Source organism: Rhinoderma darwinii, chromosome 2, assembly GCF_050947455.1.
Source record: "Rhinoderma darwinii isolate aRhiDar2 chromosome 2, aRhiDar2.hap1, whole genome shotgun sequence".
NCBI classification, from domain to species: domain Eukaryota; kingdom Metazoa; phylum Chordata; class Amphibia; order Anura; family Rhinodermatidae; genus Rhinoderma; species Rhinoderma darwinii.
The window spans coordinates 167,564,108-167,581,864 of NC_134688.1; the positions used below are offsets into that span (position 1 = coordinate 167,564,108).

At 39.4% G+C, this 17,757-nt stretch overlaps 1 protein-coding gene across 1 annotated transcript in view; it reads left to right on the forward strand.

Annotated features, from left to right (window-relative positions):
- The window catches only part of POGLUT2 (protein O-glucosyltransferase 2), an 80,269-nt gene extending 73,062 nt beyond the window's left edge, over nt 1–7,207 (forward strand). The window contains exons 9-10 of the mRNA XM_075852471.1: nt 5,945–6,049; nt 6,869–7,207. Of these exons, the coding sequence (XP_075708586.1) occupies nt 5,945–6,049; nt 6,869–6,886 (123 nt within the window). The 3' untranslated portion in view covers nt 6,887–7,207. The remainder of the gene's footprint in view (nt 1–5,944; nt 6,050–6,868) is intronic.
- Nucleotides 7,208–17,757: the final 10,550 nt, after the last annotated feature.

Genomic DNA, 17,757 nt, shown 5'->3' on the forward strand with positions numbered 1-17,757 from the left:
TTTTTTTTTTACCTGCAAATTTCCTGCGTATTTCTGCGGTTTTGGTGCATAATTTCTGCATGTGTGCATGTAGCCTTAAAATGTTGAAATGAAAATAAATGTGTACATGTAACCTACATTCAATACAATGATTAAACATATAAATAAGGCATAAATATACCACCATTTTCCTGTGACAATCTAGAATCATTACTGGAAGTGGTTTCAGTCACATGACTAGTGGAGTGGAGATTACATGTCCGCTGTCAGGTTGTTTCCAGTGAATACAGTATGAATACACCAGGTCCAACAGCCGATGAGTCAGTGTCCAAAAACAACACGATAATAAAGAGCACTGCAGACTATTGAAACAGGCAGAGCACTTAAGATTGTTGGGGGTCCTAGTGTGTGGACCACCAACAGTCAGACTTTTATGGCAAATGTAGTAGATACAGCATAAATGGCAGTCATTGAAAAAATGGAAACCGGAAGCCACCGTTGTCTGTGCAAACCGGATGACCACCTTTTTGATGGGGTAAAAAAAACAACATTTAATACTTTAGTATATATCTTGGTAACATGTTTAGAAAGGTGTCTTGCTTGCAAAACAATCTTAGTATCAAGCGGATTGTGACCAGACTATGCAATGAAGAAAAAAAAACGACAGCACTCAGGATAATCCAACGAAAGGTGTGTTTTATTCACCAAGCATAAAAACACGTGCAACGTTTCAACCCAACTTTACCGTGCTTCATAAAGACCCATGTTGGGTTGAAACGTTGCAAGTGTTTTTATGCTTGGTGAATAAAACACACTTTTCGTTGGATTATCCAGAGTGTTGTCGTTTTTTTCTTCAATTTGTATACATTTGTTTCCCTTGGACCAGGGACTTACTCTGCTGCGTGCACCACCCATGATTGGGGCGTTGTCCCTTCCTGCTGGTGAAAATTGACTTGGTTGTGCTGCTGATCTCTTGATCACAGACTATGCCATGATTTATTCTTGTTATTTCTCGGGAAGTATTTGCTGTCTCTACTATTATACCTGTTGTTTTGCACTGTCCTGACGCATTATCTGATTCCGTAATCAAAGTTCTATCCATAAGTTTTTTTATGAAGCAACTTTATTTACGCTTGGCAGTAGTTTTATTTTGGTTTATCTGAAGTCCCATCAAGAGACATTGAACCTTGTTCATTAGTTATCTTACAAATCTAGATTAATTTCACAGATTAAGATGACTGCAACATAGCCACTTATGGGTTATCTATACACAGTAGTCTAGATAGAATGCATATCATAAGCTGGGTCTTCCGCTGTAATAAAGTCTAAATGATACAGAAATTCCATGACAGACCATCACTCAAGTATAATCCTGATGAGGCTAAAAACACTGCAATCTACCAACCAACCCACATAATGTTGTCTATACCAGATGCTAGAATAGATGTTTATAGCAGGCGTTTTCATGTACATTGTATTGTAACGTTACCTCCTACTCCTAGTTTATATCTCATCAATTCTCGAGATTTTACCCTCATTGCTTACAGAGCCACATTGATAAAATTAGTTTATGCAAATCTTTGTACATAGAATTTAAAATTGTAAATGGCAGTATTGTATATTAGCCTTTTAATATTTGCCGTAATGTCCTTTTACGTTCCAAGGAGAAATTTACCTAAGTTAACTTGCAAGTAGTCCCGCACATCTTTTCTGTCTGAAAATTGTTGTGACTAAAATTGTTAAAGGTTTATAGTTTAGCATTCTTCTCTTTTGCTTTTAGAATACCAAGGCCACATGATTTGTGGTTCTGGGTTTGTTCTGCCCATTTTAAATTCCTCGTAATATTTTTTTTTCTTTTTTGAATGTTGCGTGAGAGCCTATGCCCTTCTATACTAGTTACTTTTCTGTTACCCAGAATGTCCTGTAGGTCACTGACCCCATTCTTTAAGTCTTTCTATTTTTGGACATTATCTTTTCGGTGTTCACTTCTCATGCATGTTGTTTCTTTACCTGTATCAAGGAATCCAAGTAGTGTCTTTATAAAGCGTATATACCCCTTTTAAAATTTGTCCCAAAATTACAGCTCAGAGCCAGGCCTCCTCTGCATTCTATGGTGCCTTGGTTATATCTTATTTTTACGGCACCAGCTCTTGTTAAAAGCAAAGTATATTAACTTAACATCCATCGTGGGGAAAATGTTTGAGGGGCTATTGAGGGACTATATACAGGATTATGTGACAATAAATAGCATTATAAGTGACAGCCAGCACGCTTTTACTAAGGACAGAAGTTGTCAAACTAACCTAATCTGTTTTTATGAAGAGTAGAGCAGAAGTCTAGACAGAGGGGCCGCTGTGGATTTAGTGTTTTTGGACTTTGCAAAGGCATTTGACACTGTCCCTCATAGACGTCTAATGGGTAAATTAAGGACTATAGGTTTAGAAAATATAGTTTTGTAATTGGATTGAGAATTGGCTCAAGGACCGTATCCAGAGAGTTGTGGTCAATGATTCCTTCTCTGAATGGTCCCCGGTAATAAGTGGTGTACCCCAGGGTTCAGTGCTGGGACCACTATTATTCAACTTATTTATTAATGATATAGAGGAAGGGATTAATAGCACTATTTCTATTTTTGCAGATGACACCAAGCTATGTAATATAGTTCAGTCTATGGAAGATGTTCATGAATTGCAGGCAGATTTAAACAAACTAAGTGTTTGGGCGTCCACTTGGCAGATGACGTTTAATGTAGATAAATGTAAAGTTATGCATCTGGGTACCAACAACCTGCATGCATCATATGTCCTAGGGGGAGCTATACTGGCAGATTCACTTGTTGAGAAGGATCTGGGTGTACTTGTAAATCATAAACTCAATAACAGCATGCAGTGTCAATCAGCTGCTTCAAAGGCCAGCAGGATATTGTCGTGTATTAAAAGAGGCATGGACTCGCGGGACAGGGATGTAATATTGCCACTTTACAAAGCATTAGTGAGGCCTCATCTAGAATATGCAGTTCAGTTCTGGGCTCCGGTTCATAGAAAGGATGCCCTGGAGTTGGAAAAAATACAAAGAAGAGCAACGAAACTAATTAGGGGCTTGGAGAATTTAAGTTATGAGGAAAGATTGAAAGAATTAAACCTATTTAGCCTTGAAAAAAGACGACTAAGGGGGGACATGATTAACTTATATAAATATATTAATGGCACATACAAAAAATATGGTGAAATCCTGTTCCTTGTAAAACCCCCTCAAAAAACAAGGGGGCACTCCCTCCGTCTGGAGAAAAAAAGGTTCAAGCTGCAGAGGCGACAAGCCTTCTTTACCGTGAGAACTGTGAATCTATGGAAATAGCCTACCGCAGGAGCTGGTCACAGCAGGGACAGTAGATGGCTTTAAAAAAGGGTTAGATAATTTCCTAGAACAAAAAAATATTAGCTCCTATGTGTAGAAATTTTTCCTACCCTTTTCCCGTCCCTTGGTTGAACTTGATGGACATGTGTCTTTTTTCAGCCGTACTAACTATGTAACTATGTAATATTGTCCCTCCTCAAATCTAAAAGAGCCTAATAAACCACACTCACCATCCTCTTTTAAAATGTAATGTAATAAAGCATTTGTTGGGTAAATTAGGAGATTAAGGATTTGCTAATATTTCTGCTGACTTAGCCCTCTCCTACTACTTAACAGCATAGCGTTAATATTCTTTTCGTTTTTTTATGATATATGTAGTAAAATCCATTACCTTGAAGTAATTTAATATTTAACATCCTGTTTATTGGTTTAACCCTCACTTTTACAATACGAAGCCATGAAATACAATACAATGCCAATTTTGCTTGAAATCAAGACGAGTAATAAGCAAAATACCTAATTGTAATAATAAAAGGTTTGTGTGCCTTTTTTACTTTTTGTTTTTTTACAAGTACATTCTTTTACGCAGTGTTCACTTATACGGTCTTTCAAAAACACCAAGGATTTGTAGCATTTAACTATGTATGAGAACATCAAAAATGCACAGCACTGTATCTACATAATGCTTGACACAGGATCGTGTACTCCATTTCTAAGGTCTGTCCACAGAGCAACTGATAACAAGTTTCTGACTGAACAGCTGACCTGGTAGCTCTACTAGTTAACAATCTACCTAGGTCTTACCCAGCTCTCACAAGATACCACACTCCCTCCTGGATTCTTAGGGCTACATGCACACGTAACTGCAGGTAATTCCGCAGGTGCGGTTTTTGCATAGGTGCGGTTATGCTGTAGAGTTTGGTGCATTTTTTATAAACTTGTCAGATGCAATTTGCAAGCGAAAACGTAAGATAAATTGACTTGCTGCGGATTTTAAAATGTGCACCGCAGGTCATTACGTGCTGAAAAAATCTGCACTGTGTAGATGAGATTTCTTGAAATTTCATTTACTTTGGTGGTACTGTATTATTCTTCAGATTTGCCGCAGTAATATACGCTTGGCAAAAATACATTGTGTATATTACGCATCGTGTGCATTTGGCCTAAAGGTATAAATGAAACTCCACTTTTGTACTATCTAAATCGATAGACTTCTTAACAACTTTTATGAGGTATTTACCAGCTATTCATAAGCTACATGCGTGTAGAAAGCTTTACTATACTAAAAATAAAAATGTCCACAATGCAAGCATTGCTGTTTTTTGGTCACCCAACTTCCCCCAAAAAATGGAATAAAAAGGTGGACAAACAATCCCATGTACCCGAAAATAGTACCAAAAAACACATCTCGACACTCAAAAAAATGAGCCCTCACAACACTCAATCAACAGAAAAATAAAAAGTTCTGGCTCTCAGAACAGTAAAACATTAAAAAAAAACTATATAAATATGGTATCGATGTAATCCTATTGCCCCCCAGAATAAAGTTAACCCCACAAAGATTTTTTTTTTTTTAAGTTTTCCAGTACACTACACAGTACACTAAATGGTGCCATTAGAAACTACAACTTGACCTGCAAAAAAACAAGCCCTCCTATGGCTATGTCCACAAATAAGAAAGTTATGGCTCTCGGAATGTGACGATGGAAAAACAAAACTGAAAAAGCGAACGTTAGCTTTGTCCCCAAAGACTTAAAGTAACATCTGGCTGCAGCATTTTTTACCTAAAATTGCAATGAAAAATGCTGCAAAACGCCATGTGTGAATCCAGCCTAAGGTCTCCCGCACATGCGGTGGATTTTGTTGCAGATTTTGTTCTTGCTGTAGAAACAACCCCATTCCGATGAATAGAACAGATTTTCAGTTTCAGAAATTTCTGCAATAAAATCTGCAGTGTCCGCAATGTCTGAATGGACCGCTAGAAGTCACTGCTGTGATACACTGTGCAAAGAATCTGCAAGGATAAAAGGCTGCTGTAAGGCCACATGCACACAATTCGTATTACGTATGGATTTGTCACATGGATTTTGCTGCAGCGTAACACAGTACCAACAAAGTAAATGAGATGTCAAGTGATCTCCTCTTCATGTTGCAGAATTTGTTCGCACGTAAATTGAATTGCGGTGCGGATTTAGAAATCTGCAGCATATCAATTTATGTTGCTGGTTGGAGAGGAGAATTAAGGACTGCACATCCACAATATCAATCAATGAAAATTAACATGAGGTTCTTAGTTAGCATTTTGGTCAAATTGTATAAGCCCACTTGCCACTTCATGGCTGACCTCCGATAAGTAGGTCCCTACTCTATTGGTTGCAGCACCGCACGGCGGCGCCTGCCACCACAATACCGCATCCGCAGAAGGAAGAAGGAGCAACCCTGAGGCCCAGAAGCCCCTCTGCTGCCAGGGCAAGACGCCTTGGCTCTGGGCCACATCTAGTAGAGGGTGACCATTGCAGGGATGGAGCACACAATCCGAGGGTCTACAAGTATTGTTTATTGATGGAATACCCTCAGATCATTGTTACTAAATATCATTCAATTATTTTAGGGCTATGCAAAACTGCAGGTGAGTGAACCAAAAATAAGAGATGGAATGGAAAAAGTGGAGAATTCCTCAGATAATTTCTTCTCATGCGAATGTCAAAGGAATAAGGTGAGAAAAAAAATAATCGATTAAATTAATCACAAAACAAAAAAAAAATGTTTTTATTTTTTTTATGTACCGTGGGAATTCTATATAAGACCACTATGCTCTATTAGGGTATAAAGACACCATATGCATTAAAAAGTATGGCGTCCTTGTCGCTATATTTATCAGGCCACCTGTCACTTTTACCAACATATACAGCATTTTCGTATATGTCAGAAAACGGAGAGTGTGGCTTTCAACACTGCGACTTATTTACAAAAGCTTGTCATCTCTTTTCCATGCAGAAAACTGTTGGTGAACTATTCCAGGTACAGTCTTTTATAGTTCGGTAGCTGCACTGTATTTCCCATAGTGTGCCATCTGTGGGAATACGCCAAAAGCTACATTGTAATGACATATTGGCGTAACAATCCGTGGTAAATTAGTAAGGAAGACCTAATATTTTTCACATTTCTACAACTGGATTTAGGCTAGGCAATCCTCCGCTCTAAATACATCCATGTCGCTCATAGCAACGAATCAGATTCCAGCTCTCAAACTACATTTTATAAAAGAATCAGATGATCTTGCATAAAAGAAAAAAAAAAAACATAGCAGTGACGTATGACTATACATTAAAATAGATAAATATTTTATCACCCCAGCCACAGTCTGATCAATGTTCGAGAAGAGAGAGAGAATGCACAAATAATAAGCACTACTGACAGTCTAGGGATATTTCTGTCGTATACCTATAAATATTCCGTTAAAGTAAGCAGAAACAAGGAACAAATTGTTGTGCACTACTAGACAAAAATATCACTTTTTTTTTCTTTCTTGTAGGTCAAGGATGAACTTTGATGACAGATGATTTACAGGCGCCTTCTATTTTATTACACAGAACACTAATATGGTTTTTGGGATTCATTTTGTAATATATAAGAAAAAATTTATATATCCTATTGTTTTATACTTTTTAAGTTGATGTGTTAACGTCTACAGAAATGTATGACATATTATTAGTTTCCAATTTTATACTCCATTGGAGCCGTACAGGACTTAAACTACTCAACTACATGCGTAATTGCCATAGACATGCGCTAAAAATCAACTACCTGATCTATGACTAATTGGTCGTGTGACTGTATTTCTGCCGATACTGCTATAAACGTCTATGATAAATATTGTCACATACAGTGTTGTTTTTTATTTTACCACCATGGAAATGGTGTCAAGCTCTTGTATAATGTTTTGCCTGTTTATACTATAAAAAAACATAATCACTTACACGTTCTACAGATTGACGGGCGGTAATCATCCTTGACGTGAATGAGTAATTCAACAAATCCGTCATAATCATCTGTTTTGGCTGACAATTATCTCATGTCTGTCATGCTAAACACCCCCAAACACACACATCATGGGGCTACTCCTTCATTTTCCTGTCCTTTTCAATATAATCACATGAAACTGACCACTGCCACTAACACGATTGTTACATTTGATGTGAACAAGAGGCTCTTCTAATGTTGCCCAATAACTATGAGGACCTTATATTTGAAGACTAAATGTACATGTGATTGACACCTTGGCTCCTTCTGTAACGGCCAGGGTCAGAGAAACCTCTAATCCCAGTTGTTAACTCCTTAGATGCCATGTTCAATAGTGACCGCAGCATCTAAAGATCTTGATAGAGGGAGCAGGTGCCAACGGGTTACCATGGCCTTACAAAGGCCACCAGGTCTGCCTATAAGGCTATGTCCTATGATACACTGACAGGCAATAAGGCTTTGGAATACTATGTATTGCCATCATACAGTTTTATATCGCCAGAATGCGGCACGCAAAAATGTTGTTTTTTTTTTATATATAGAAAACTTGCTTTTATCGTGCAAAAGTATTAAAACATGAACTACATAAATTTGTTATTGCCATAGTCATAATAGTAGAATAAAGCGATTTATACTGCACAGTAAACTGCGTAAAACAAAAACAGAAAACAATGATGGAACTACGTTTTTTTCATTCCCCCCTCAAAAAATGAATACAAGTTAATTAACACATGATATGTACCCAAAATGGGTCCAGTAAAAAATACAACTTGTTTTGAAAAAAAAAAAAGCCATGATACGGCCATGTTAACGGAAAAATTAAAACACTATGGCTCTTGGAATGCGGCAATAAAAGAACAAAAAATAGCTTGGTCCTGAAAGCCCAAAATAGGCTGGTACTTAAAGGATTATCCCCAACTCATACATTTATGGCATATCCACTGAATATGCCATAAATGATGGATAGATGCAGGTCCCAGCTCTCGTGAGAATGGGGGTCACCCGACCCTCGTTTCGCCTTGTGAGGCGGTTGCTGGCTGCCGATTCTAGATGGGCATTAAGTAGATTGGTGGCCACATGGTGAGCCACACGCATGGGAGTTACAGAAACAGCCGAGCAGCGTGCGGCTACCTCTCCACTTAGTCCCTGCCTAGAATCGGCAGCAAGCGGCTGCCTCACCTGGCGAACTCGGGGTTTTCACTAGAGGTGCAGTTCCCAGAGCTGGGACCCGCATCTATGAGACACCCTGCGGATGTGCCATAAATGTCTGAGTTGGCAATAACTATTTAAGAAGTTAAGGTCTAAGATAAGTATGTGGTACATTGTTTCTGAATTGTTTGGTTATTTTTTTTATTTTCCATTTACTATGCCCTGTTTTGAAGCAGGCTGAACTGAAAGAACTTTTAAGCAGATTACTAAATTTCCTTTTATAAACCACAATATCTATATAAATGATTTTACATTATGACAAAATGTGGCTTTTTTGACAAAAAGAATGCTAAAAGCAATTGATTGTCGATCATAGTTAGTCATTATCTCCTAATTCCTGTAGGCGATTAAATAAATGGATTGAATCAAGCAACTTGGTGACTTGCAGAACTGCAATCCTGGATTCAAATCCTAGCCGAGCAATAGCTGCTATTTCTTATTTTGTACCCATGGATAGCTTCTACTCATTGACAAGATCCATGCACTCATTCCGCTGGGTGTGATTCAAAAGTCTCATTTATTAAAATTGGCTAACATGTTGTCCGTGGAGACCTATCACAGAGCTTTACTTGCTTTGGTCTGCACTATTGAGGTGCACTATTCCGTACATATGGAGTATTTTAAAGAGGATCGGACATGGAGAATCTGTCAACCTCCTTTAACAAATACTAACCTTTGCTAAATGCTTAAAGTGTTACTATAATTTTGATTGTATTTTTTTTGCAATTGAACTGCATACTTTGCAGAATGATGAGTTACAAATATAGTATATTTACAAATTATGGCTCAATACCTACTTTCTTTTACTCTCTATCTCCCGTTGCTAAGTGGCATTCTCAAAGTAAACAAAACCTCTGTTGACCATTGCTATGCAAAATCCATATACTGTACTGGCTAGCAGTGGATACGGATATCCTCCGGTCCTCTCCAGCGTGCAATACTCTCGATGATGCCGCAATGATTTCTGGGAACTTAGGGCACCGGCATCTGTACACGACATCCTGGCATACACGTAGAGAGATCCTGCCCCTGCCATGCAGCTACAAAAATATGGTTTTCAATAAAGCGTACCTCCAGTGATTGACATAAAAACCTGTGTGTAAATACAAGTTTCTAATATAGAATAAGAGAACACCCGCCCTATTTATTTATTTTCACTCTTCAAGCCTGCTAGCTCACATCAGACTTGCCTCCTCTCACACTGAGAAGATAGTGCCAATGCTGCTGTAATCACAGGACTTTATTAACTATCAAGTTCCTTCTACAGACATTTAGCTTGTAATTCCCTATTATGTAAGATATCCAACTTATTCGAACTATCTCCCGATCGATTATCACTCTCAGCAGGGTAGAAGTAAAGGTCATTCAAGTCTCCTCCTACTCTGCTTCATATTGAAATGAATGGAGTGTAAAGTCTGCAAGTGAATGACGCCAATGAACAGCATAGTGTACTTATTAACCCCTTGTTGACATGCCACGTACATGTATGTGACAGCTGCCAAGGGGAAGTATGGAGCGTGCTCACAGTTTGAACGCCTTCCATGCCGAGCGGGTGTCAGCTGTATGTTACAGCTGACACCCCAGTGCAACGGGCGGAATCAAGGATCACTTTGATCCCGCCCGTCTAACTACTTAAATTCCGTAGTCAATAGCAACCGGAGCATTTAAGCCGTTAAGGGCTTAAAATAAGGGGGGGTGGCCGCCTTTGATGTGCCATCAGACCCCCGCGCAACACGATCGGGTGGGTGATGGTTTTTATGGCAGCCTGGGGGCCTAATGAAGGCCCCAGGTCTGCCATCTTTGTACTCCTATGAAGCCCTGCCTCCGGTAGGAATTCATAGTGTCAGTATAGCGGTATACTGCAATACAGTAGTATTGCAGTATATCATGGAAGCAATCCAACGATCACTGGTTCAAGTCCCCTAGGGGGACTAATAAAAAAAGTAAAATACAGTTAAATAAAGTTTTTTTTAATGTACAAAAATATGTTTAAATTAAAAGTTAAACATTTATTTTTTTTTTCGAATATTTTCCCTAAAGTGATCTAAAAAAGTTTACATAACTGGTATCGCCATGTCTGTAAAAAAGTCAGAACTATTACAATATAATGTTATTTAACCTGCTCGGGGTACGCCGTAAAAATCAAAACACCCAAATTGCTGGGTTTTTTTTGTTACCTTAGCACCCCAAAAAAAAATGGAATGAAAAGTGATCAAAAAGTCACATGTACCCAAAATGGTACCAATAAAAACTACAGATTTTCCCACAAAAAAAAAAGCCTTCAGACCATAAGAATCGGCTGAAAAATAAAAAAGTTTTGGCTCCTAGAATGTGGCGGCCCAAAACTATTTTGTTTTTTAACAAAATGTTTTTTCTTTATAAAAGTGGCGTAATCGTATCAACCCGTAGAATAAAGTAAAAAATTTTTTTTTACCGCACGATGTACGTCGTAAATACGAAACTCAAAAAACAAAGGTGGATTCACAGTTTTTTTCCAATTCCACCCCACAAAGATTTTTTTTTTCAGTTTCTCAGTACATTATATGGCACATTAAGGAAGCTCTGTCACCAGTTTATAACTTCCCTATCTCCTACCTAATCTAATCGCCCCCAGCCATGCCAGGATGTTTATCCGAATCTGCATCGGCTGGAGGCGATGTATTTTCAGTCTTCTGTCGCTCCGGTGAAGGACCTGCGGGAGGAAGTGACATCAAAGCGTGATCTCGCAAGAGCACGCTGTGCTGTGAATCAAGCTGGGCTGGAATGAAGAGAAGTGTATGATGCTGATTGTTCAGCGTAATATGCTTTTCTTTACAACGCACACGCAATCGAAAAATTTTCATAACTTGGTCAATAATAAACATTTTAAAAAAAACAAAAAAACCCAGTAGTTATCTAAATCAAAGTGCCTACTAGATTAGGTAGGAGATAGGGAAGTTATAAACTGGTGACAGAGCCTTTTTAAATAATTCAGTGAAAATCCGAAAACTCGCCCCACAATTTACACGCCCTCATACAGATATGTCAATAGAAAATTATAAAAGTTATGGCTTTTGGAAGGCGGGGAGGAAAAAACGAAAATCCAAAAATGGCTGCGTCTCCAAGGGGTTAAAGAAGCACTCCGGGTATTTATTTATTTATCAAAACCCCAACCCACCCCGTTTGAAAATGTTATGACATGCATCTTTTTTTCAACCCCTTCTCACACTATGCCATAAATGTGTGCCGCCAGTGGCCGCATTTACAGCGCGGTATTCCCTGAGCTCAGTGGGGCAACTGACATTTTTATAGCGGTTTTTACCTCCCCATTGAATTCAATTGGGAAAACCCGCTACACAAAAGCAGCGATTATGCAAATACAATTGACATGCTGCGGATTAAAAAAAACGCAGGTCAATTTCTGAGCGTTTTTTTTCCTCTCATCATTTACGCATTGTCTGGATGAGACTTGTTCAAATCTCATCCATTCTTCTGCTACTGTATTATGCTGCTGATTTTCCGCAACGAAATCCGTTGCACAAAATCTGCAGTATTTATGCTACTTGTGAACTTACCCTGAGGGTATGATTACACGGCCTATTTTCAGCAGTTTCTCGGGCCGTAAACCCCCTGAAAAACGGGTAAAAATGCGGGGGCTGAATGCCTCCAAACATCTGCCCATTGATTTCAAGGGGAAAAATGCCTCGTAAAAAGAGGCTTAGATACAAGGCTCCAGCAGACAGTAATCTTATACTGTATAAGATTACTGTCTGCTGGACCCTGTATCTAAGCGTACCTTGCCAGACAGTATCACACATGGGCCCTGTATCTAAGCCTCAGAAAACTAGTGTGCCTGAGGCACAATGAATCCCTAGTTCCCAACTACTAAATTAATGAAAATAAAATATAGCTTTCAATGATATAAAGTTAACAAGTACGCTGTAGCAGAGAAATTAAGATTTAAAAGTATGTTCCTCAGAGCAGTTCCTTCTGGCTCTTAGGTATTGCCCTACAAAAACATTGGCCTAGTTGGCTTCCACCCCCTACACATGGTTCGTTCCCGTGCGGCAGATGTTCATTTTGTCCCTTCATGCCTACCACTAAGACTTTTTGTAATCCATCTGATGGTAAATCCTTTACCATCAGACAATTTATCAATTGTCAGAGCAGTGGTATTGTATATGCAGCCAAATGCCCGTGTCCTAAACTGTATGTGGGCAAGATCGTTCAACAACTCAGAAGAAGGATCTCCAAACACATCAGCACCATTAACACCAAAGAGGATACTCCTCTTTCCAAACACATTAGGGCTGTTCATCATGGCAATACCAGTGCCCTCCAATTTTGGGGTATCACCCAAATCAAACTGGGCCCTAGGGCTGGTAATCTGGACAAGAAGCTGTTGCAGTTACGAAGCCCGATGGATCCGCAGATTAAGTTCTTGAGTCCTAACGGGCTAAATGAAGGCTTTACTTTTATAGCCTTCTTATAATTTCCTTTTAATTTACAAGTCACTCTTGTATTTATTCAGTTACCTCTTAAATTATCACTTTCACCTCTTTTATTGAGAAACTGCTGATACTTATTCCAAAAATTATATTGTTACTATACTTACCTTATTATAATTACATAGTTTGTACGGTTGAAAAAAGACACATGTCCATCAAGTTCAACCAAGGGATGGGAAAGGGGAAGTGGGATAGGAAAGGGGAAGTAAAAAATTTCTACACATAGCAGTTAATATTTTTTTGTTCTAGGAAATTATCTAAGCCTTTTTTAAAGTCATCTACTGTCCCTGCTGCGACCAGCTCCTGCGGTAGGCTATTCCATAGATTCACAGTTCTCACAGTAAAGAAGGCTTGTCGCCTCTGCAGGTTGAACCTTTTTTTCTCCAGACGGAGGGAGTGCCCCCTTGTTTTTTGAGGGGGTTTTACATGGAACAGAATTTCACCATATTTTTTGTATGCGCCATTCATATATTTATATAAGTTAATCATGTCCCCCCTTAGTCGTCTTTTCTCAAGGCTAAATAGGTTTAGTTCTTTTACTCTTTCCTCATAACTTAGATTCTCCATGCCCCTTATTAGCTTAGTTGCTCTTCTTTGTATTTTTTCCAACTCCAGGGCATCCTTTCTATGAACTGGAGCCCAGAACTGGACTGCATATTCTAGATGAGGCCTCACTAATGCTTTGTAAAGTGGTAATATTACCTCCCTGTCCCGCGAGTCCATGCCTCTTTTGATACACGACAATATTTTGCTGGCCTTTGAAGCAGCTGATTGACACTGCATGCTGAAATTTAGTTTATGATTTACAAGTACACCCAGATCCTTCTCAACAATTGACTCCCCCAGTGTAGCTCCCCCTAGGACATATGATGCTTGCAGGTTTTTCGTACCCAGATGCATAACTTTACATTTATCTACATTAAACTTCATTTGCCAAGTGGACACCCAAACACTTAGTTTGTTTAAATCTGCCTGCAATTCACAAACATCTTCCATAGTCTGAACTATATTGCATAGCTTGGTGTCATCTGCAAAAATAGAAATAGTGCTATTAATCCCATCCTCTATATCATTAATAAATAAGTTGAATAATAGTGGTCCCAGCACTGAACCCTGGGGTACACCACTTATAACTGGGGACCATTCAGAGTAGGAATCATTGACCACAACCCTCTGGATACGGTCCTTGAGACAATTCTCAATCCAATTACAAACTATACTTTCTAAACCTATAGTCCTTAATTTACCCATTAGATGTCTATGAGGGACAGTGTCAAATGCCTTTGCAAAGTCCAAAAACACTATATCCACAGCGGCCCCTCTGTCTAGGCTTCTGCTTACCTCTTCATAAAAACAAATCAGGTTGGTTTGACAGCTTCTGTCCTTTGTAAAACCATGCTGGCTGTCACTTATAATACTATTTATTGTCACATAATTCTGTATATAGTCCCTCAATAGCCCCTCAAACATTTTCCCCACAATTGATGTTAAGCTTACTGGTCTATAATTACCCGGCGAAGACCTAGTGCCCTTTTTGAAAATAGGCACCACATTTGCCCTGCGCCAGTCCCTTGGCACTATACCACTCATGAGAGACTCTCTAAATATTATGAAGAGGGGGACAGAAATAACTGAACTAAGCTCTTTAAGAACTCTAGGGTGTAACCCATCTGGTCCCGGGGCCTTGTGTACATTTATTTTATTTAATTTAGCTTGGACCATATCTACATTCATCCAATTCAGTATATCAACTGATATATTAACAGCACTGGCACCGGCTACATCAGCTGCTCCTTCTTCTGTTGTATATACAGAGCGGAAGAACCCATTTAGTAACTCTGCCTTCTCTTGATCCCCTGTGACCAACTCCCCATTACCATTATCTAGGGGTCCTACATGTTCAGACCTTGGCTTTTTTGCATTTATGTGCTTGAATAATTTTTTAGGATTTGTTTTACTATCCTTGGCCACCTGCCTTTCATTTTGTATTTTTGCTGATTTTATTACATTTTTACAGATTTTATTAAGCTCTTTATATTTTACAAAGGCTGCAGATGTACCCTCTGATTTGTATTTTTTAAATGCCCTTTTTTTGTCATGTATTGCCCCTTTCACAGAAGGTGTAAGCCATGTGGGGTTTAATTTTAGTCGTTTATACTTGTTACCTGTAGGAATACATTTTGCACTATAATTACCCAAGGTAGATTTGAAAATCTCCCATTTATCATTTGTCCCATTATTTGACATTAGTTCTTCCCAGTCTATATCCTGAATTGCCGCCCTCATCCTGGGGAAATTGGCTTTCTTAAAATTAAATGTTTTTGCCCTCCCAGCCTGCGTTTGTTTTTTACAGTATAGGTAAAATATAACTATATTATGATCACTGTTACCGAGGTTTTCACGAACATTGACATTCCCAACAAGCTCTGCATTATTAGAAATGACCAGATCCAACAGAGCTTCACCTCTAGTCGGGTCTTCCACAAACTGGCCCATAAAATTTTCCTGCAACAGGTTGAGGAAATGTCTCCCCTTTGCAGTTGAAGCCGAACCATGACACCAATTAATATCCCGGAAATTAAAATCTCCCATTATCACTACAGTACCCGCCTGTGCAGCCCGCTCCATCTGTTTATATATTTGACCTTCTATCTCTTCAGTTATATTGGGGGGTCTATAGATTACACCAAAAGTAATTTTTTCAGTGTTTACTTCCCTTTGTAATTCCACCCACAAGGTTTCAACCTCCTCACAGTCTTCACCCTCTAATGTCTCATTTACACTCACCTTCATATCGCTTCTCACATACAGACATACACCACCACCTTTCCTATTTGCCCTGTCTTTCCGAAACAGTGTAAAACCCTGTAGATTTACAGCCCAGTCATGTGAAGAGTCCAGCCATGTTTCAGCAACACCAACTATATCTATATCTTCTTCCAGTATTAAGGCCTCCAGCTCCCCCATTTTGCTTGCTAGACTTCTGGCATTTGTGAACATACACTTTAACTTGCCTTTAAATGTTTCAATTTCACTATCAGAAATGTGATTATTTGACATTTGGGCCTTTTTATTTTCACTGCTGTTTTGTAACGAAAGGATCTCCTTATCTTGTTGCCTAGTCCTCTCCCCACCGTCTGTTTCTCCCCCCACCAATATAGTCTGACCCCTCTCTAACCTAACTACCCCTTTATTTCCTACATTGGCCTCCCTCCTCAGCCCTAGTTTAAACACTCCGCCACCCCAGCTAGAATTCTCTCCCCCAGCACAGCGGACCCCCTTCCATTTAGGTGCAAATCATCTGCAGAATACAGTTTGTACCCCAATGAAAAGTCAGCCCAGTGCTCTAGGAACCCAAATCCTTCTCCTCTACACCAAGACTTAAGCCATGCATTTAACTCCCTGAGCTCCCGCTGTCTTTCCTGTGATGCGCATGGCACAGGCAGTATTCCGGAGAATACTACTTTGGAGGACCTTCCCTTCAGCTTGTAGCCTAGTTCTTTCAAATTATTCTTAAGGCTCCTCCACCTACCATTTATTCTGTCATTGGTACCGACATGGACCACAACAGCTGGATCATCACCAGCCCCTCCCAGCAATTTGTCCACCCGTTCCACCACATGCCGAACCCTGGCACCAGGGAGACAGCAAACCATTCGGTTGAGGCGGTCTTGGCGACAAATTATTCTATCCGTCTTCCTGATTATAGAATCCCCTACAACTATCAATTGTCTTGGCTTACCTGCATTACCATCCCGCCGACTACTAGCTGGGCTGTTCTCCCGGCTGTTAGGGAGATCAGTATCCACTAGGGCTGCCTTTTCGGAGACTGACACCCTCGCATCATCACCCAACCTGGCAATTTTGCTTGCAATGCCAGAAACCGGATCGGCCTTCCTTGTCTTTGACCCCTATCTACTGCCCCTAACTACATTAACCCAGCTACTTACCTGATCCTGCTCACCCATGTCTTCACCCTCCAGTTCTAACCCACTAACTGCATGCTCTGTGAGCAGCAAGCTCCGCTCAAAATTGTCTATCTTCCTCAGTGTTACATTTTGCGCCTCCAGATCTCTAATCTCTAATTGTGATTACATATATGGTATTTACTTTTACATATATATATATATATATATATATATATATATATATATATATATCATTTTCACATTATCGTAATTCTAGGTCCATTTGGCCTAACATTTAATCTCTTATATCATCAATTCCCTTTCCTCTAGCAGTACATATCTTAATTTATGATCTGTTCATCAGCACATACGCAGTTATCTGTCACTAGACATTATAATTTCTCTGCTATAGCGTACTGGTTAACTGCCTTTTTTAGTCTGTGCATCGAAACATTTATTTATGATTCGTTACTGCTTCCTCTCAGCGTTCCTATATATGCTCTCAAACAGCCTCAGTACATTTTTTCTAAGTGAGAACTATCATGTACTCCGTTCCCTATCACTAGATTCTTCTACTACTCGCCTGATACATTTGTTGCAGAATCTAAGTGCTTAGACATGCGCACACCTACCTCTTTACGAGATGGCTCATGGAATCGACTATGTTCTGGTTTTGACGTGATGCGCATGCGCGCCCTGCATGCACCGATTGGTGCACTCTATTACTCTCCTGATTGGACAGCTCTCATGCCAATCACTTTGGATGGAGGCTTGTCTCGTCTCAGGCGATTACATTG